Raw genomic sequence first — 21,632 nt, 5'->3', positions numbered from 1 at the left:
TTTGTATCAACAAAAAATGGTCATACAAGGGGGGTTTTTTTTTTTTTTTTTTGTGGTGACCCAAAGAAAAGAAGACAACACTAGAGTAGGTCCTGAGTCTCATAGTTGCTCTCAAACAAGCAATAGTGAATTCCTCCATGCATATATATGTCATGTATGAATGTATGATCAGTAAAGAGTATTGTCCATTATAAACCAAGCGTGCTTAGCAAAATTCAAAATTTACTGAGAAACCCAAGCACGCCAGTAAATTAACCAACGAGTATCAAATTAATTAAGGACCTACCAATTTAATGGTCACAATCATTAATTTTCTTTTTCCAGATTCTGATGGTGGCTAATGGCCAAGGGCATTGATTGAGAATGTAGCTACTCGTACTATGCACAATTGCACATGACCACATGGTCATGGCACGAGTTTTTTACCCCCTAAATGACATTTGGCCTCTCTCTCTCTCTCTCTCTCTCTCTCTCTCTCTCTCTCTCTCTCTCTCTCTCTCTCTCTCTCTCTCTCTCTCTCTCTCTAACTCAATACATAAGAAACTCATCTCCTTTATCCAATTCAACGTACAGAAAACCACAAAATCACCAAAAAATAAAAACCATAAAAAAGTCAAAAGGTTTGGTGCTTTACCTCAAGTTGAAGGCAAGCATGATACAACGTCACCAATGGAGGTAGCAATTATATAGGCCAAAAGTGTCATTTATTAACTGGTGTCATTTTGACATAAAAATTTGCTATCCAAATAGTTAGAGCAAATATTATTTTAATAATTTAGTAAAAACTTCTTTATTAGAATTAATGATATATTGAAAATGTTAGATTATTTTATTGGTTGAATAGTAAATGAATTCTAATTTGCTCTAATTTGACATTAGGTCAAATATATCACGATTTTCTCTTGCATCAAATTTGATCATGAGTTTGTTTTATCCATTAGAAGCCCAAAATTTGACATGGCACTTCAAATAAAATTTGCCCTATCATTTGCCTCATCCATTGGCGATGTTAATTCTAAGAATTCATATACTATCTCAAGATGTTCTCTTTGTGGTCCACGATAAACCATCACTTCGGTTGGGTGATTTTATAAATCATGCCTTTTCTAAGTAGCTTCCTAAGTGATTACACATGAAATCATAGTTCATGTGTACCATGTCTATTTCCAAATTAGCTTGCAAGCAAATGGTGCCTAAGAGTTTCCAACATGGTTCTATTTGTCGTATCAGTTGGGTGATTTTGTGGATCCTATACATTTTCCAAGTAGCACAAATAGGTAACTTTCGACAAAGTCATAGCTCATGCTATGTATGATCTCATACTCGACATAGTGTCTTATTCTGATATTGAATGATGGAACCTTTTGTTGTACTTGCGCTTCTACAAAAACATATACATTAAATAAAAAAAATCAAAATGTACATACTTTTGTGAGATGAAATTAGAGTAGCTCCTCTTACGTACTAGAAGAGGTAGATGGATGGAGCCAAATATTATTCATGTTCAAGCACCCGTGGAATTTGAGGTTGTGGTTTAAAATATCTTCTAATCGCAAAGAGGGTCGGTTGGGTTTGTTTTGTTTTAGTTTAGTTTAGTTTAGTTTTTAGGGGTCTTATGGTCTTTTTACTTTGAAAGGTGGTAGGTACATTTTTAGTTGATTATTAAAACAATTGTTATTTTAAACAAATCTTAAAATTGGATTGTGCAGGGGAGGCTGTTGTTCTAAAAATAAACTAAAAAACTTTACAGTAAAAAAAACCCCAGACAACACCTGGGGTCACGTCACGACTCACGTCAGAGGTATTTGCACGCAGCCGTAGTTAAAAACCACAGCAGGTTTAACTCCAGTCACTGTCTTTTTTTGTTGCGGCCAAAACTGCAGTCACTCGGATAAACAGAGTAGAAAGTAGTAGTGATTGTTTGTTGTTAAATTATGAGAGCCTTTTTCAACTTTGATTGGCTTTATACATACAGATACAGAGCATGGTAGCACGTATTTTCTCAACCAAAATGAATTCTTTCTTTTACAGCGAGAGACGTACACGCGGTTGTGGAGGCTTAGATTCCTTGCCATAGCGTCATGAAAATTGCTATTGATTAAATAAATGTGAAAAGTACTCTCTCTCCCCACTGAAACCGCATTTATACACAGTCCCTTCCTAACCTTTTCCTAATTTTCATGTGCTGCTTTGTTTTGTTGCCTCGGGTCCCTATATTCTCTCTGCCTCCTCCTCCTCCTCAGGCGATCTCAGCAGTCTTCGGCAGCTCTTAGAATTCGACCAACTCATGCTCTACCGGCAAGTTTCTCTCTTTCCTTTTCCTTTGCAGAGAAATTTATGCTTTTGAAGTTGTTTGGTTGAAGTTTCTTTATCAAGTTGAAAGCTTTGCTTGTGATGGAATTGGGGGATTGTGAATATGGTGTTGTTGTTGAGGATTTTGAGGGAATAAGTGTGTAATTGGTGGGCTTTGAGCATGTGGCAGCTGTTGTGTAGCTCCATGGATATTTGGTGTATTATGGATTTCTGGGGTCGCTAGAGAGAATAATCAGCAGAAATTTATGGGGTTGTAGTGTGTTGGTATTTAAGTTATTGGTTTTTGGGTGAAATCTATTGGTTCATTTCTGAAGTTAGTTTGGTTGTTGTTCAATTGGGTATTTATAATTGCTGGAGTTTGACCATAGGCATTATAATATTTCTGGGTTTCTGGGATTTTCATTTATGGAGGCCTTTGGGGGCAAGGCTCGTAATTTCTATGGTCCAATGGTTACGGATTTGAAGGCAGTTGGGAAAAAGAGTTTGGAATGGGATTTGAATGATTGGAAATGGGACGGCGATCTTTTTACTGCTACTCCGTTGAATTCTGTACCATCTGATTGTAGGAGTAGGCAGTTGTTCCCGGTTGGGCTAGAAACTCCCTCCAATGCTGGTTTGTCCAACAGTTCTTCTTCTGGTTCGGATGATATCACTCCGGGTAATGAGAAAGGTAAAAGAGAATTGGAGAAACGGAGAAGAGCTGTTTTTGTAGAAAACGAAGAGTTAAATGATGAAGCTGGGCCTCTTAATCTTAAGCTTGGGGGGCAAGCTTACCCCATTATTGAGGGAGAGGTAGTAAAGACTGGGAAGAAAACAAAGTTAGTTGGGACTCCTTCAAACCGTGCAGTTTGTCAGGTGGAGGACTGTAAGGCTAATCTTAGCCATGCCAAGGATTACCACCGACGGCATAAGGTCTGTGATTTGCATTCTAAGGCAAGTAAAGCACTGGTGGGAAATGTTATGCAGCGGTTCTGCCAACAGTGTAGCAGGTTAGTTCCATTGTATGGTGGAAAAATTTCCAAAATTTTTGTGAACTAAGGTCCAGGTCTTTTATTTGTTGTTTTCTTATACATTCTTTGCATAAGATGATATTTAGAGTTTGGTTTGTAAGTTTCTTATTATTGGTTTGTTGTTCTTATGATTTGGGTCCATAGCTGTTCATCACTGTTCTAGGTATAGTTGAATTTTGCAGAAATTTTGTCTGTTTGTTGAATTAGATGCAACATTGTTATGCTCATGGGCAGGTTTCATGTTCTTCAAGAGTTTGATGAAGGGAAGAGAAGTTGTCGCAGGCGTTTGGCTGGCCACAATAGGAGGAGAAGAAAAACTCATCCTGATACTTTAGTTAATGGAGGCTCCTTGAATGATGAAAGAGGAAGCAGTTATATATTGATTAGTCTGCTGAGAATACTCTCAAATATGCACTGTAAGTCTTTGCCTTATTTACACATTCAATTGTTACTGCTTTATTGAGACATAGAATTGATGTTGATTGTTACATTGGTCTTGTGCTGTATGCTATTGGCTGATGTCAAAGGTTCTGCTCTTATGTTCAGACATTATTTCTGTGTTGTTGTTCATCTCATTTTATGTGTCCTTTGTCGGACTTTTTTTGACTCTAGAAACTATGCCTTCTATAAAATGCAGCTAATAATTCGGATCAAACAAAGGGTCAGGATCTGCTATCTCATCTGTTGGGGAGCCTAGCCAATCTTGCTGGTACTGTTGATGGAAGGAACATATCTGCATTGCTGCAGGGATCTCAAGGTTTACTTAATGGTGGGACATCCGTTCAGACTTCTGAAAAGGTGCCAGATATGGTTTCGAACGGATTTGAACCCAGTCAGCCTTCTGTTTTGGCCTCTAAGATGGATGATTGTGTTATTCTTGAGAACCCTTTAAGGCCTATAGGACAATGTCCAACAGTACCTACATCAGATTTGTTACAGAGGAGAATATCCTCAGTTGATGGCAATCGTGGAAGTCTACAAGTTCTTTCAGGTCTACAGGCTACCAAGCGGCTCCCCTTAAGAGAAAGTGTTCCGTCAGTTGCTCCAGAAGCTACAATTGGAAGGATCCAGTTAAATAACATTGATTTAAATAGTACATACGACGATTCACAGGACTATTTAGAGAACCTAGGTAATTCTCATGTCCCTGTAAATCCAGGGACTGTGTCTCTTGGTTGTCCTTTATGGATACAGCGCGATTCTCACAAGTCAAGCCCTCCTCAGACAAGTGGGATTTCAGACTCAACTTCTACTCAGTCACCACCATCAAGTTCTAGTGGAGAGGATCAGGTATTTATTGTCGTAATTGAATCTCATTCCCTATATAATTGCTTGGTTAAATGCCTTATTTGTGGATTTCTTCGGATTATATTGAATGACCTCAATAATTTAGTCTTTCATTTCTTCCTGTACCCAACTTTAGTTTGTATTTATTTGTTGTTTCGGAAACAAGGGATTAAGCTGTCAATTGTCATTATTCATTGTAAGGCCCATAACTTGTCCTCTTCTTTTGAATAGTAAGATAGCTTTGTTCTCTCTCTGTTTTGGTAGTTTGGTTGCAATATTTTGGGTTCTGAACTTGTCCATTTATCTTGTCAATTGATTGCCAAAATGATGGCGAGATGAAGTGCTTAATTATGGCATACCTAAGCAATGCTTCTATTGTGACGTAAAAGCTGAGATGGATTGGTGTCTTTTATTAAGAAAATATGGCTGTTTATATATGTACATATATATTTGGGTTTTTTTCAGTTTTGGTACCCAAACTTTGAGCCATGTCTTAATGTGGTACCCAAACTTTTAGAGTACCTAAACTTTTATTTTGTATGTAATAAGTACCTCATGAAATTTCCGTTATAATGGTTAACAAAATCTAGGGGTAATATTGTCACTCCAGAAAATTTATATTTTATTTCATTTCATTTATATATTTAAAAGTGAAAAAATTAAAAAAATCAAATGTTTCAAAAGTTAAACATAAAAAATAAAAAATTTGCTGCATCGTCCACCCAAACCCAGGCACATTGAACCATCATCCCCACCCCCATTCCCCTCCAACCTAGCACCAGCCGGACCCATCTCCCTCACCGGCCGGCGACCAATCCTCTCTCTCTCTCTCTCTCTCTCTCTCACTCAAACCCAGCACCACTGCTGCACCATCATCCCCCTCTCCCTTTGATTGGAGGCCAATCAGATCTATTTCATTCTGCCGGCGTCTAAGCTTGAACGCTGCCTCAGTGCAACGGACATGGCGGCCTTGGCAGTCAGAGCCAGCCTCGCCCTCCAAAATGCCTCCAACAACACCAAAGGAGCTGACTCTCACTCTCGTCATCGCCGTAACAACAAGGCCCGTATTTCTCCGCTTCTCACAGTGAATTCGAAACCCAGATCAGATGATCATGATATCGATTACGATATAACGATTGCACCCTCCAAGAAGAAGAACAATATTAAAGCTGCTCCTGGCTTGGGGATTTCTAGATCTGGGTCTGTTCGGGAGTTTCACAAATGTTTCAATAGATGATGGTTCAATGTGCCTGGGTTTGGGTGGAGGATGCAGCAAATTTTTTATTTTTTATGTTTAACTTTTGAAACATTTCATTTTTTTAATTTTTTCACTTTTAAATATATAAATGAAATGAAATAAAATGTAAGTTTTCTGGAGTGACAATATTACCCCTAGATTTTGTTAACCATTATAACGGAAATTTCATGAGGTACTTATTACATACAAAATAAAAGTTTAGGTACTCACTTTTAAATATATAAATGTAAGTTTTCTAGAGTGACAATATTACCCCTAGATTTTGTTAACCATTATAACGGAAATTTCATGAGGTACTTATTACATACAAAATAAAAGTTTAGGTACTCAATTGGCTCAAATAAAAGTTTGGGTACCACATTAAGACATGGCTCAAAGTTTGGGTACCAAAACTGAAAAAAAACCCTATATATTTATATATGTTGTGTTTGCATTTGCTTGATACAGTCAATGGAATTGTAGTAAAATTATAGGTGGTAACATCAGTTAATATTGAGCATGCTTTTTATTGTGAAGGTGAGTATGTAAAATGTGTCCAGAGTGTTATGTGTCTTAACTGCTCTTTTCTGTCAAATATCAGAGTCGCACAGACCGAATTGTTTTCAAACTCTTTGGAAAAGACCCGAATGATCTTCCATTTGTTCTCCGATCACAGGTAATCTTTTGTGCCTGATTTTGCTTCTTTTCAGTGTAACTTGGTGTTTCATTCTACAGACAGCATGATTTTATAATTTATTTTGAATATTCAGATCCTCGACTGGTTATCCAACAGTCCGACAGACATTGAAAGCTACATAAGGCCGGGATGTATCATTTTGACAATTTACCTCCGTCTTGAAAATTCCACATGGGAGGAGGTATGCTTCCTTGCTGATACCAGAATTTAGATTGTTGATCCTTGTATCAGGAAGATCTCTTTTTTATCTCCTTTATTATTATGTTTGCATACAGCTCTGCTGTCATCTGGGATCCAGTTTGAAAAGATTTGTAGATGCTGCCAATGATCCTTTTTGGAAAACTGGATGGGTGTATACTAGGCTGCAACATTTTGTAGCATTTATGTACAATGGTTTGTTCTCTCTCTCATCTATCTTTTTATGTATCTATATATACATACGTGTATATATATGTGTGTGTGTGTACACATTCATGCTTTATGTAGTTATTCAATTATTTATTTTCTAATTCATATAGGGATGGACCAAAACAATCATCTTCTGAAAGATAAAGCATTTTGATTAAGTTATGTCTGTCCTGCAGGTCAGATTGTCTTAGACACACCCTTACCTCTTAAAAGCCATAAAAATTGCCAGATATCATACATCAAACCAATTGCCGTCTCTTTATCTGAGAGAGCTCAATTTGTAGTAAAAGGCTTTAACCTTTCTCATTCCACCACAAGGTAATCCTTCATCTTTCCTTCATGCCTCATGCCTCATTACTTTTTTACTTTTTTATAATCCCACTGATTTTGTAGATGTATCTCTTTTTAGATGTTGTTTCAGATTTAATGCCTATCCAGATAACTGGGCAAATAATAAATCCTAGCTCTTGGCAGGTTATTCTGTGCTCTAGAAGGGAAGTATCTGGCCCAAGAAACTTGTTATGACTTGATGGATGGTGCCGATACAACTGTTGAGCATGATGAGCTACAGTGCCTTAGATTCTCCTGCTTCATACCAAACGTTACTGGGAGAGGATTTATTGAGGTTCTTTCATATGCCTAATATCATTTTTTTCTTTCCTTTGAAGTGAGCTCAGCTATTGGTAGTAAATTTAAGTCTATGTTTGATAGATTATACGAAATTCTTGACCAGAGAAAGATCTGTAACAATTATTGTGTTCTAGCTGTGATATGTCCTTTATAAAACATTCTTTAGTCTAGTGATTTGAAATATAGTACATTTTGACCTTGGTTTTGTCCAATTCTGGAAGTTCATGAATTTCCAGAGCAGTTGGACCTTGGTGTACTATCGACCATATGAAATTTTTGAACAGTGAAAGATCAGTAACAAAATTGGTCCAGAATCAATGTATAAAATTTTCTTGTGAAAACATCTTCCGTTATTGCATTAATCAACAGTGCATTAAGGAATTGGGGCATTCAAATGAAATCCTAGAATAATGTATTGAAGAAGCTGGTAGTCCTATAAAGAAGAAGTTAGAATAGAAAATGATCAGAAGGATTAAAAGGAAAAAGAAAATGGTTCAAGACAGTGTACTATTTAGGATGCTCTGCACAAACCATTGTTTCAGTTTTTGAAGAATGCATGGAATTTCTCAATTTTATAAATCAATTTTTTTATATCAGGTTGAAGATCATGGTCTCAGCAGCAGCTTCTTTCCATTTATAGTTGCAGAGCAGGAAGTATGTTCAGAGATTTGTATGCTGGAGGGTGTCATTGAGGTGGCTGAGGTCCAGAGAGAACCTGAGAAAATGGAAGCCAAGAACCAAGCTATGGACTTTATACATGAATTGGGATGGCTCCTCCATAGAAGTCAGGTTAAGTTTAGACTTGGTCACATGGATCCCAACCTTGATCTATTTCCTTTTAGACGATTTAGGTTGCTGATGGAATTTTCCATGGAGCATGATTGGTGTGCTGTAGTTAAAAAACTCCTGGGCATTCTGTTTGGGGGTAGTGTTGATGCTGGAGAACATCCTTCCATTGAGGTTGCATTATTGGATATGGGCCTCCTCCACAGAGCTGTGCGAAGAAGTTGCAGGCCTATGGTGGAACTCTTATTAAGATTTGTTCCAGATAAAGGTTTGGATAAAACAGGACCAGAGCAGAAGCAACAAGTTGACAGGGACAACAATAGTTTCTTATTTAAACCCGATGTTGTTGGGCCCATGGGGTTGACTCCTCTTCATGTTGCAGCCAGTAGTGATGGCTGTGAGCACGTATTGGATGCCTTAACTGATGATCCTGGAAAGGTAATTTCTCGTTAGTCTGCAGTGCACTTTTTTTTAATTTCTATTTGTACTGAATTCACAACAACATCAATCCCATCTCTAGTATGCATTTGTTTTTTTGCTCACATAATTGACTTGTGTCTCAGCTGATTCTGTATAGCAATTATCTTTGTTCTTGGGTGGCTTAAAGATCTAGAACTGCGACTGCTCCATATGTCCTTTTTTTTTTAGAAATCTCTCTCTCTCTTTGTGTCTCCCTTCCTCCCCCCCCCCCCCATGTTTGTTGGCAACTTGGCACACAAGCTTGTAGAATTTTCTAAATTATGTTCAAATCTTTAGTATATACCAATGATATTTCATTTAAAAATGAATTGTGATTCCTTAAATCGCTCTAGTTTCAAGCATGTTTAGGACTACTGTTATGAACATTTTTTTGGGTTCGTTTTAAATACTCTGTCAATAAGAGCTCTTGGGAGTTGTAGATTGTTAGATAATCCACTCATCAAGTTGACATGGGCTTTCCTTCTTTAGGTGGGAATTGAAGCATGGAAAAATGCTCGAGACAGTACAGGATTGACACCGTTTGATTATGCATGCCTGCAAGGCCGCTATTCCTATATCCATACTGTCCAGAGGAAAATCAGCAAGAAACCAGAAAGCGGACAAGTTGTGCTTGACATCCCAGGTGTGATCTTAGACAGCAACAGCAAGCAGAAGCAAGCCGATGTGCATAAATCATCGAAAGTAGCCAGCTTGGAGACTGAAAAGATTGGAATAAAAGCAAGAGAGGCACCTTGCAAGTTATGCAAACAGAAGCTAGCTTATGGCAGCACAAGGTCACTGGTGTACAGGCCGGCAATGCTGTCAATGGTGGCCATTGCTGCTGTCTGTGTTTGTGTGGCCTTGCTCTTTAAAAGCTCACCTGAAGTTGTTTACGTGTTCCAGCCCTTCAGGTGGGAACTGTTGAAGTATGGGCCAAGCTAAGTTAGTCACGTGTATTAATCTCGGTGACTCTGGCTATAGGTCATTTCTTTTAATCTCATAAGTCTATAACCTCTATGGGAAATCTAAGGAGTATCTGTTTTCTGTATCCTTTTAGATTTTGGGAAGTTCTATATGGGTTGATGATAGTTCATATGAAGTAAGTATATAGGGAAAGTTGAAAGTACATAGGAGTATTGTCCGAGTTAATAGACATGAAGACAGCCTTTTTCTGATGTTTTGTATGTATATTTGAGCTTCCAAAATAACATGGGTTTTGAGGATTGCTCACCAGGTTTTAATGTTTAGAGTCTTTAGACAACTATTGATCCCCTATTATTGTATGTGTAAACACTCCTTGCAAACTGGATGGCACAGAATTTATTTCTTTAATTTTCATTTTTCAAAATAAAGCATTGGCACCAGTTAATTGTGATTTGCTAATGGGGTACCCCATTGTCAGTGCAATTTTATGGCTTTAACAGTATGTAATTGGATAACTGTCTAATTTGACTTGATAGTTCAGTCATTAACATAAGTTGATCTATGTTTTCATATGAAATCATTATCTGTTTAGATGAGTTGATTCGTGTTCTACATAGAATTATTTTTCGGTTTTACTTTGAAATAATTTTCAATTTAATTGTAATAGTTCAGTCATTAGACTATCAAATATGAATCTTGAAGTATTGTCTAAAATTTGCTAAATTTTTTTTTTGTCCAATTTAATTATAAATTTATAATAACCCAGCCCCACAAATTAGTATATTGGAGACATTATTTCATTTTTTGTGAGGTTGGATACGATTTAAACTGAAAATAATGGTTGCTATTAAGTGCTTCATTCACATATGCGCTTCATATATAAAAACTTATTTATGTTGAGGTATACTCTATTTGGGCCCACACGAGTCGTTTTGTGTCGATCCGAACCGTTCATTTTTTACATCTTCATTGATAGATCATCCTTACAAAAAATTAGCCAAATCGGAAATCATTTGCCTATCTAACTTTGATCGAATAAATGGACGAATCAAATATTTTCGATGAAACCGTCCATTTGTTTTATCAAAGTTAGATAGGCAAATGATTTCTGATTTGACTAATTTTTTGCAAGGATGATCTATTAATGAAGATGATCCTTGTGAACGGTCCGGATCGACACAAAACGACTCGTGTGAACCCCAACAAGGTCATACCTCAACATAAATAAATTGAGGTATATACCTCAATAGAAGGAACCTGTAATTTAATATAAATATATATACATGCTCCTTATGTTGATGTATACCTCAACTTATTTATGTTGAGGTATGATATTGTTGGGGCCCACACGAGTCGTTTTATTTCGATCCGAACTGTTCAATTTTTACATATTCATTGATAAATCATCCTTACAAAAAATTAGCCAAATCCGAAATTATTTGCCCATCTAACTTTGATAAAACAAATAGACGGTTTCATCGAAAATATTTGGTTCGTCCATTTATTTGATCAAAGTTAGATAAGCAAATAATTTTCGATTTGACTAATTTTTTACTATATATATACTTTTTAATATTAGAAGAGGTCTACAATTTGAATTTCCTTACTCAAATAAACACTTCATAGGAGAATATCATTAAGTTAGAAATAACAAATTAAGAACAAATAATTGAGCTAAATATCAATGTACAAAAATCGGAAAAAAAGAACATCGTACCAAAATCAAAGGTCTCGGCATCATCGCTGCAAAAAAGAGACAGTAGACTCAGAAGTAACAGTCTAAACATGGTAAAAATAAAAAACAGTCCGACTCTAACCCAAAGGCTATACATAAACATGAAAAGTACACTCTCCCAACGGCCAAAAAAGAAAAAGAAAAACTCTCTCCGGTAAAAGTAGTCTTTCGCTCTCTCTCCACTGAAACCGCATTTGTACACTGTTTCCTAACCTTTTCCTAATTTTCATGTGCTGCTTTGTGCCTTTGTTTTGCCTCGGACCCCTATATTCTCTCTGCCCCCATCCGGCGATCTCAGTTGTCTTCCACAGCTCCTAGAATTCACCAACTCAATCATACTCCACCGGCAAGTTTCTCTCTTCAGTCTTTACCTTTTCATTTCCACCAAAATTTGTATTTTGAAGTTGTTTCTTTGAAAGCTTTTTGTGAAGTTGTAAACTTTGCTGATGATGGAATTGAGAGCTTCTGAATTTGGTACTGTATGATGTTGAGGGAGTAATGGGTAATTGGTGAGTTTTGGGCATGTGGGCAGCTATTGTGTAGCTCCATGGATATGTTTATGGATTTCTGGAGTTCCTAAATAGTACAATTACCAGCAATTTATGGCCTTGTAATGTTGTGGGTAGTTTAGTTATCGAATTCTCTGGTAAAATCTAAAGAATCATCCTTGAGTTCAATTGGGCATTTATATTTGGTGGAGTTTGACTAAAGGCATTACAAATTTTTGGTTTTTTGGAATTTTGATTTATGGAGGCTAAATTTGGAGGCAAGGGTCTAAATTTCTTTGGTCCGGTGGTGACGGACTTGAAGGCAGTTGGGAAAAAGAGTTTGGAATGGGATTTGAATGATTGGCAATGGGACGGTGATCTTTTTACTGCTAGTCCGTTGAAGTCTGTACTATCTGATTGTAGGAGTAGGCAGTTGTTCCCGGTTGGGCCCGAAACTCCCTCCATTGCTGGTTTGTCGAACAGTTCTTCTTCTGGATCGGATGATATCAGTCCGGGGAATGAGAAAGGTAAAAGAGAGTTGGAGAAACGGAGAAGGGCTGTTTTTGTAGAAGATGAAGAGTTAAATGATGAAGCTGGGTCTCTTAATCTTCATCTTGGTGGGCAAGCTTACCCCACTATGGAAGGAGAGGGAGTAAAGACTGGGAAGAAGACAAAGATAGTTGCAACTACTTCAAACCGTGCAGTTTGTCAGGTGGAGGACTGTAAGGCTGATCTTAGCAATGCTAAGGATTACCACAGACGACATAAGGTCTGTGATATGCATTCTAAGGCAAGTAAAGCACTGGTGGGAAATGTTATGCAGCGGTTCTGTCAACAATGTAGCAGGTTAGTTCCATTGTATGGTTATGCTTGTTTTGTGGAAACATCCAAAATTTTGTTGAGTTAAGAATTTAAGATCCTGGTCATTCATTTATTCCCTTCTTATAGACATTCTCTCTAGAAGATGAAATACAGAGTTTGGTTGTGTAAGTTTCTTGTTATGGATTTGTTGTTCATGTGATTTGGGTCCATAGTTGTTCATCACTGTCTTAGGTATAGTTGAATTTTGCGGAAAGTTTGTCTTTTGCTGAATTAGATGCAACATGATTATACTCTTGGGCAGGTTTCATGTTCTTCAAGAGTTTGATGAAGGGAAGAGAAGTTGTCGTAGGCGTTTGGCTGGCCATAATAGGAGGAGAAGAAAAACACATCCTGATAATGTAGTTAATGGAGGCTCCTTGAATGATGAAAGTGGAAGTAGTTATCTATTGATTAGTTTGCTGAGAATACTCTCCAATATGCACTGTAAGTCTTTGTCTTATTGCACATTCAGTTGTTTGCTGCTTTACTTAGACATGAATGTATGTTAATTTGGTTACATGATTGATCTTGTTCTGGATGCTATTGGCTAATGTTGAAGTTCTTGGGCTATTCTGCACTTATGTTCAGTCATAATTTTATTGGCTTGTTGGAAGATGGCTTTGTCAATCGACTTTTAATAACTCTACAAAGTCTAGACCTAGTTGGTATCGAGAGACTATCAGTTATGGGTTCCTAACTGCTTAAGGTGCTCTATTTTCTGTACAATGACAAAATGTTAGTTTCTTCTGAGGTTAATTTGATGACAAATTTGAATTTTGATGCCTAGGCATGAGGTTAAAGTCTGTGACCTTCTTGAATTAAATAGACAGACCATAATGTTGAAAAACTTGCAAATTTCTTACTCCAGATTACTCCTTGTACGCTTGAAATTTTATTCTTTGAGGCTGGGGTGCCTTATGTATAATGTGATGATAATTAACCTTCTTTTTCATGAGGCAGTTATTTATTTATTTTTTTGTTTTTTTTTTTTTAGGTTAATTTGATGACATGTTTGAATTTTGTATGCCTTGGCATGAGATTAAAATCCACGACCTTCTGGTTGAGTTATATTATATGCATAGTCCATATTGTCAAAAGAATTGCAAATTTCTTACTCCAGGGTGCTGAACATGATATCATTAACCTTCTCATTCATGAGGCATTCTTCTATGCTCTTTCTTGCTCTAATTTTTGGAATCCCCATATTTCGCGTTCTACGATGCATCAAAGGTGGGCCAGTTATTGTGAATTTTGATTCACCAGAAACAATTCTCATGGAAATTATATCTCAGAAATCATATTTTTATAGGATTTGATTGATCATGTTTCTGTTTTTTTTTTTTTTTTTTCTCTCTCATTTTACGTGTCATTTGGCATACTTATATGACTCCACATTTTATGCCTTCTATAAATTGCAGCTAATAGTTCTGAACAAACAAAGGATCAGGATCTGCTATCTCATCTGTTGAGGAGCCTAGCCAATCTTGCTGGTACGGTTGATGGAAGTAACATATCTGCATTGCTGCAGGGATCTCAAGGTTTGCTAAACGGTGGGACATCCGTCCAGACTGCTGATATGGTTTCCAACGGCTGTGAACCCAGTAGGCCTTCTGTTTCAGCCTCCAAGGTGGATAATTGTGTTACTCTTGAGGACCCTTTCAGGCCTATAGGACAGTGTCCAACAGTACCTGCATCAGATATGTTGCAGAAGAGAATATCTTCAGTTGGTGATCATGGAAGTCTACAAGTTCTTTCAAGTCTACAGACCGCCAAGCCACTTCCCTCAAGAGATAGTTTTCCATCCAAATCAGTTGCAACAGAAGCTACAATTGGGAGGATCCAGTTAAATGACATTGATTTGAATAGTACATATGACGATTCACAGGACTATTTAGAGAACTTAGGGAATTCTCATGTTCCTGTAAATCCAGGGACTGCATCTCTTGGTTTTCCTTCATGGATACAGCGCGATTCTCACAAGTCAAGCCCACCTCAGACAAGTGGGATTTCAGACTCAACTTCTACTCAGTCACCACCATCAAGTTCTAGTGGAGAGTCTCAGGTATATTCTTGTTTTAATTGCATCTCACTCTTTATACAATTGCTTATAAATGCCTTTGTTGTGGATGATGCTCAGCTCACTGCTCAAATTCATGTGGTTCTCTGTTCATCAGATTATATTGAATGGCCTCAATAATTTAGTCTTTCATTTCTTTGTGCTGTCAACTGTAGTATGTCTATTACGATAGCTTTTTTCTCCTGTTGATTCAGTAGTTAGGCGGCAATGTTTTGGATTATGAACCTATCCATTTATCTTGTCAATTGATTGCCAAAATGATGGCGAGATGAAGTGCTTGGTTATGGCATACCTTATAATTACTTCTATTGTGACGCAATAGTTGAGATAGATTATTCTCTTTCATTAAATAAATATGGTTGTTTATATATAGATATATGTTGTGTATGCATCTGCTTGATACTGTCAATAGAATTACTGAAAAGTTTATAGGTGGTTACAGCAGTTAATATGGACATGCTTTGTTAATGTGAAAGTCGAGTATCTAAAATGTGTCTAGAGTGTAATATCTCTTTTTCTTCCAAATATCAGTGTCGCACAGATCGAATTGTTTTCAAACTCTTTGGAAAAGACCCGAATGATCTTCCATTTGTCCTGCGATCACAGGTAATACTTTGTGCCTTGATTTTTCTTATTTTCAATGTAACTTGGTGTTTCATTCCATGGACAGCATGAGTTTATAAATAATTTTGAATATCCAGATCCTTGGCTGGTTATCCAACAGTCCTACTGACATTGAAAGCTACATAAGGCCGGGATGTATCATTTTGACAATTTACCTCCGTCTAGAAAAATCCACATGGGAGGAGGTATGCTTCCATGTTGTTGCAAGAATTTAGATGGCTGATCCTTGTATCAGGAAGATCTCTTTTTTCATCTTTTTAATTGTTATGTTTGCTTACAGCTCTGTTGTCATCTGGGGTCCAGTTTGAAAAGACTTCTAGATGCTGCCGATGATTCCTTTTGGAGAACAGGATGGGTGTATACTAGGGTGCAACATTTTGTATCATTTATGTACAATGGTTTGTTCTTCTCTCTCTCTCTCTCATGTGTATACTGTGTGTGTGTGTGTGAGTGTGTACAGTCATCTGTTTAGTGCCTGTAAGACCTTTCTGTTTTACATTTCCATTATGTATTTACTCATGCTTTATTTATTTATTCATTTTTTTTTTTCTAATATATATAGGGATTGACCATCACAATTATGTTCTGGAAGATAAAGCATTTTGATTAGCTTTGTCTGTCCTGCAGGTCAGGTTGTCTTAGACACACCCTTACCTATTAAAAGCCATAAAAGTTGCAGGATATCATGCATCAAACCAATTGCAGTCTCTTTATCTGAGGGAGTCGAATTTGTAGTAAAAGGCTTTAACCTTTCTCGTTCAACCACAAGGTAAATCCTTCATCTTTCATTCACGCTTCATTACTTTGTTTTTGATAAGCCCACTGATGTTGTAGACTCTATAGTGTTAGATGCTTTAGAATTAATACCTGTTTGGATAAATGAGCAAACACTAAATTCAAGCTCTTGACAGGTTACTCTGTGCGCTAGAAGGGAAGTATCTGGTCCAAGAAACTTGTTATGACTTGATGGATGGTGCTGATACAACCGTTGAGCAGGATGAGCTACAGTGCCTCCGATTCTCCTGCTCTATACCAAATGTTACTGGGCGAGGATTCATTGAGGTGCTGTCATATGCGTTATATCATTTTTATCTTTCCTTTGTTTCAGATTTTGAAGAATGCCTAAATATGTAGCTCAGATTTTTATAATCAAAATTTTTTATATCAGGTTGAAGATCATGGTCTTAGCAGCAGCTTCTTTCCATTTATAGTTGCAGAGCAGGAAGTATGTTCAGAGATTTGTACGTTAGAGAGTGCGGTTGAGGTAGCTGAGACTGCTGATGACGTCCAGACCAAACCTGAGAAAATGGCAGCGAAAAACCAAGCCCTGGACTTTATACATGAATTGGGTTGGCTCCTCCATAGAAGTCAGGTTAAGTTTAGACTTGGTGACATGGATCCCAACCTAGTTCTATTTCCTTTTAGACGGTTCAAGTTGCTTATGGAGTTCTCCATGGACCATGATTGGTGTGCTGTAGTGAAGAAACTCTTCGGCATTCTGTTTGAGGGTACTGTTGACACTGGAGAACATCCTTCCATTGAGGTTGCATTGTTGGATATGGGCCTCCTCCACAGAGCTGTGCGAAGAAATTGCAGGCCTATGGTGGAGCTCTTGTTAAGATTTGTCCCAGATAAAGGTTTGGATAAAACAGGATTGGAGCAGAAGCAACAAGTTGACAGGGATGGCAAGAGTTTCTTATTTAAACCTGATGTTGTTGGGCCCATGGGGTTGACTCCTCTTCATGTTGCAGCCTGTAGTGATGGATGTGAGCACGTATTGGATGCCTTAACTGATGATCCTGGAAAGGTAATTTCTCCTTGGTCTACATTGTAATTTTCTTTTTGTAATTGTTTGTAGAATTCACAATGAGTGGGCTCTAACATCCATCCCTTATCTACTACGCATTTGACCTTTTGCACATACAATTGACCTGTGTCTCTCTGCTCATTCTTTATCACCATTATCTCTGTTCTCGGGTGGCTCATGGATCTATAAGTGCTCCAAAGGTCATGTTTTTTGGGATTCTCTCTCTCTCTCTCCCTCCCTCCCTCTCTCTCTCATTTTGTGCAAAGTTAAATCATTCTAGTTTCAAGCAAGTTTAGGACTGCTGTTATGACAATTGTTTTCTTGGTTCACTTTAAGTTCTAGTTTGTTAGGTAATCCATTCATCATGTTGATCTGCGTCTGCCTTCTTTAGGTGGGAATTAAAGCATGGACAAATGCTCGAGACAGTGCAGGAATGACACCGAACGATTATGCATGCCTGCAAGGCCGCTACTCCTATGTCCATATTGTCCAGAGGAAAATCAGCAAGAAACTAGAAAGCGAACAAGTGGTGCTTGACATCCCTGGCGCGATCTCAGTCAGCGACAGCAAGCAGAAGCAATTAGATGGGCATAAATCATCCAAAGTAGCCAGCTTGGAGACTGAAAAGATTGGAATAAAAGCAATACAGGGACATTGTAAGTTATGTACACAGAAAGTAGCTTATGGCAGCACAAGGTCACTGGTGTACAGGCCAGCAATGCTGTCAATGGTGGCCATTGCTGCTGTCTGTGTTTGCGTGGCCTTGCTCTTTAAAAGCACACCTCAAGTTGTTTATGTGTTCCAGCCCTTCAGGTGGGAGCACTTGAAGTTTGGGTCAAGCTAAGGTAGCTGCGTGTATTGATTAATTCTTAGTGACTCTGGCTCCACTCATAAGGCCGTTTCTTTTAAAGTACATAGGAGTCTTGACCCATTAAATAGACTTGAAAGCAGTCTTTTTCTAATGTATTGTATTGTATGTATATCTGAGCTTCCGAAATAAAAAGGGCTTTTGGGGATTGCTCACCAGGCTTTATTGTAAGACAACTATTGCTTCCCTATCAATGATGTGTAAACACTATTACAAACTGGATGGTTCAAAATTTATTTGTTTAATTTTCTTTTCAGAATAAAGCATTGGCACCGGGTGAGTTGCTTAAACAGTATCTGATCATTAGTGCAACTTGATGGGCTTTAGCACAGATGCTAAAGTTCAACAAATTATTGTGTGAATAAAATCTCTTAGGAAAAAAGAAAATAAGAGATAGGATAGGATATGAATTCTAGCATCCACATTTGGGTCATTCACATATGGTTTTTAATATGATCCTATACGAGAATTTTTTCTATCAATCCCATATAGGAAGTTTGTCTGGGATTCTATATAAGAATTATTTATGCACGAAAAGCTTTTGTATAGGATTAACATAAAACGTTCTCATATAATATTATGTTCGGACATGTGTTGATGACTCGAGTGTAGATGAGAGAAGCACTACAGAATATGATATGTAAAGGGTTTGAGAAGTTGGGACTATTTTCAACTTCTCTAATTTAATTGTAATGGTTCAGTTATTTAGTTATCAAATTTGGGGTCTTTAACTAGAAAAATTATTTCTAAACTCAAGTACTCAACTATGTGCAATTTGAGTTAAAAAAAAAAAGAAATAGTTGCAATATGAGGATAAGGAATTAAGGATAAAGAAGTCATTTGCATGCCCCTGCTTCTAAAACCCTCACTACTTAACACTACACACCTGTACACCATTTGCTTCTCAAATTCCCAAAGCCATGGCTTCTTCAGTCTCTCTCTCATTCTCTTCTTCTCTCCTCCCTCATCCTCTCCCTCTCAGCAAGAACTCCACTACCCACAGAGCCCAAGACCCCAACTTTAAACCGGTCCACTGCGCATACGCAGCACCAGCTAGAAGCACTAGCTCAACTTCATCGCGGTCCTCGGAGACCAGGAAGAGACACTGGAAGCAAGATGAATACCCAGGGGTCTCGGAGACATCGATTCCCGCGGTTTACAGGAGACCCCCCATCAAGAATGTGAAGAAGAAGATGGACCGCAAGAACAATGCCAAGGCTTGGGCCAACACCGTCACTGAAGCCTTGTCTGATTCCATTGACAAGAAGCAGTGGCTCCAAGCCCTTGAGGTTATCCCTTCTCTAAATTTGTCTTTCTAGGTTCCTTCAATTTTAGCCTTAACTTCAACAAAAATGACTTTCCATTTTTTTGTTCTTTTTGGGTCTATTGTTTGGTGGAATTGAATTGCTTTCAAAATAAACACTTTGGCTGTTTGATGTGTTACCTAGTTTAGTTCCTTCAACCAAATTGAAAAGTGCATTCTTTTATTTAATTTTGATTATAATAAAAAGTACTGGTATCTTACTGATTTTTACTAACCAACAGTTGAAATGCTCTTGTTTCTATCCATAATAGTAGTGGCTAAATTATCTGTTCAGGTATTTGACATGCTCAGAGAACAACCATTCTATCAACCAAAAGAAGGGACTTACATGAAACTCCTTCTTCTGCTTGGAAGATCCGGCCAACCCCGCCGAGCCCATGATCTTTTTGAGACAATGGTTGAAGAAGGGTGTGAACCAACTGCTCAACTTTACACAGCCCTACTTACAGCTTATTGTCGGAACAATCAAATTGATGAAGCATTTTCTATTCTCAACCAGATGAAGACCCTCCCTCAATGCCAACCTGACGTTTTTACATACAGTACCTTAATAAAGGCTTGCATTGATTCTTTGCAATTCGAATTAGTTGAGTCCTTGAATGAGGAAATGGCTGAACGGTTAATAACTCCGAACACAGTCACCCAAAACATAGTGTTGAGTGGATATGGTAAGGCCGGGATGTATGACCAGATGGAAAAAGTGTTGTCAGGGATGCTGGAGGGTACAACTTGCAAGCCTGATGTCTGGACAATGAATGTTATCCTTAGTGTGTTTGGTAACAAGGGTCAGATAGATATGATGGAGAGATGGTATGAGAAATTCCGTGATTTTGGGATTGAGCCAGAAACTCGTACTCTTAATATTCTAATTGGTGCTTATGGGAAAAAGAGATTGTATGATAAAATGTCTACTGTGATGGAGTACATGCGCAAGCTTCAGTTCCCATGGACAACCTCAACTTACAACAATGTGATTGAGGCTTTTGCGGATGTAGGAGATGCAAAAAATATGGAATACACATTTGATCAGATGCGTGCTGAGGGCATGAAAGCAGACACCAAAACATTCTGCTGCCTTATTAATGGGTATGCCAATGCAGGTCTTTTCCACAAGGTGGTTAGCAGTGTTCAGTTGGCTGGAAAGTTTGAGATACCTGAAAATACCACATTTTATAATGCAGTTATAACTGCATGTGCAAAGGCAGAGGATATGATGGAGATGGAGAGGGTTTTTAAGCGGATGAAAGAGAAGCAATGCCCACCGAATTCCACAACATACTCAGTCATGGTTGAGGCATATAGAAAGGAAGGAATGAATGACAAGATCTACTATTTGGAGCAGGAGAGACAGGAGATGAGTGCTGATGGTATTCAAAATGATTAGGTCTTTGGAATTGAGTCTGTGATTGTTGTTTGATTGAGATCTTTGGATGCAACATTCCGTTTCAAGAATCCCCTAATCTTGTGTTAGGCAGCTCGACCGTTCTTTTCCATTCTGGGATGGATGTTAGCAATGCTGCCTCTTCTGGCTTTATGTATTTTGTGGACTGTAAGAATTGTTAAGACATCTCTGATACTCTGGACGGAACTTTATGGGAAATGATTGTATATACAGAGTTGATAAGTGCCTCCTGCAAACTTGAGGTGATCCTTAAACTAGCAATCAAAATTGTACGGAGATTTGTAAGAGTGCTAACTGTGATTTTATTGTAACTTTATATATGTTGTCTGTAGCACCTGTTGGACAGTAGAGAAGGTGGTCTATGGAATAGTAGTGTACCAACAAATGTGGAAAAATATAGTTGCAGTTAACACAAACTTCTTCTCCCTCTCTCTCTCTCTCTCTCTCTCTCTCTCTCTCTCTCTCTCTCTCTCTCTCTCTCTCTCTCTCTCTCTCACACATGTTTCTCATGACCTATTGTGTTGCTATTCTATTTGCTTTGAAGCTTATCAGCACTGGTATAATGCTCTCGTAGTTTTATGCAAAAACCCATGTTGGCATTTTTGTGGCAGACAATTGATTTGGTAAGAAGGGCAATCTTTGATATGTGAAGTGAAAAGAGTTTGTTTCTTTCTTTTCTTTACACTCAGACAACC

General features: G+C 37.9%; 3 protein-coding genes across 3 annotated transcripts; all 3 read left to right on the top strand.

Annotated features, from left to right (window-relative positions):
• The first annotated feature begins 1,976 nt into the window (after positions 1–1,976).
• LOC147294535 (squamosa promoter-binding-like protein 1) lies at positions 1,977–10,202 on the top strand. Its single transcript, XM_086233009.1, has 10 exons — positions 1,977–3,302; positions 3,558–3,739; positions 3,961–4,613; positions 6,449–6,523; positions 6,618–6,725; positions 6,820–6,937; positions 7,129–7,270; positions 7,427–7,577; positions 8,180–8,806; positions 9,317–10,202. The coding sequence occupies exons 1-10, from the start codon at positions 2,719–2,721 to the stop codon at positions 9,767–9,769; spliced, it is 3,093 nt and encodes a 1,030-aa protein (XP_086089135.1). The 5' UTR covers positions 1,977–2,718; the 3' UTR covers positions 9,770–10,202.
• A 1,420-nt stretch (positions 10,203–11,622) lies between these two features.
• LOC147294534 (squamosa promoter-binding-like protein 1) lies at positions 11,623–18,428 on the top strand. Its single transcript, XM_086233008.1, has 10 exons — positions 11,623–12,820; positions 13,098–13,279; positions 14,254–14,897; positions 15,444–15,518; positions 15,614–15,721; positions 15,817–15,934; positions 16,164–16,305; positions 16,448–16,598; positions 16,705–17,343; positions 17,735–18,428. Exons 1-10 carry the CDS (start codon positions 12,234–12,236, stop codon positions 18,185–18,187), a joined length of 3,099 nt encoding a protein of 1,032 aa, XP_086089134.1. The 5' UTR covers positions 11,623–12,233; the 3' UTR covers positions 18,188–18,428.
• A 669-nt stretch (positions 18,429–19,097) lies between these two features.
• On the top strand, positions 19,098–21,368 carry PPR2 (Tetratricopeptide repeat (TPR)-like superfamily protein). The gene is made up of 2 exons (XM_086232371.1): positions 19,098–19,500; positions 19,810–21,368. Exons 1-2 carry the CDS (start codon positions 19,132–19,134, stop codon positions 20,917–20,919), a joined length of 1,479 nt encoding a protein of 492 aa, XP_086088497.1. The 5' UTR covers positions 19,098–19,131; the 3' UTR covers positions 20,920–21,368.
• The last annotated feature ends 264 nt before the right edge of the window (positions 21,369–21,632 follow it).

This window comes from Dryas octopetala, chromosome 2 (assembly GCF_963921425.1).
Source record: "Dryas octopetala chromosome 2, drDryOcto1.1, whole genome shotgun sequence".
Classification (NCBI taxonomy): Eukaryota; Viridiplantae; Streptophyta; class Magnoliopsida; order Rosales; family Rosaceae; genus Dryas; species Dryas octopetala.
Note: the sequence above shows the minus strand (reverse complement) of the source record. Positions and strands in the feature narration are given on the sequence as shown.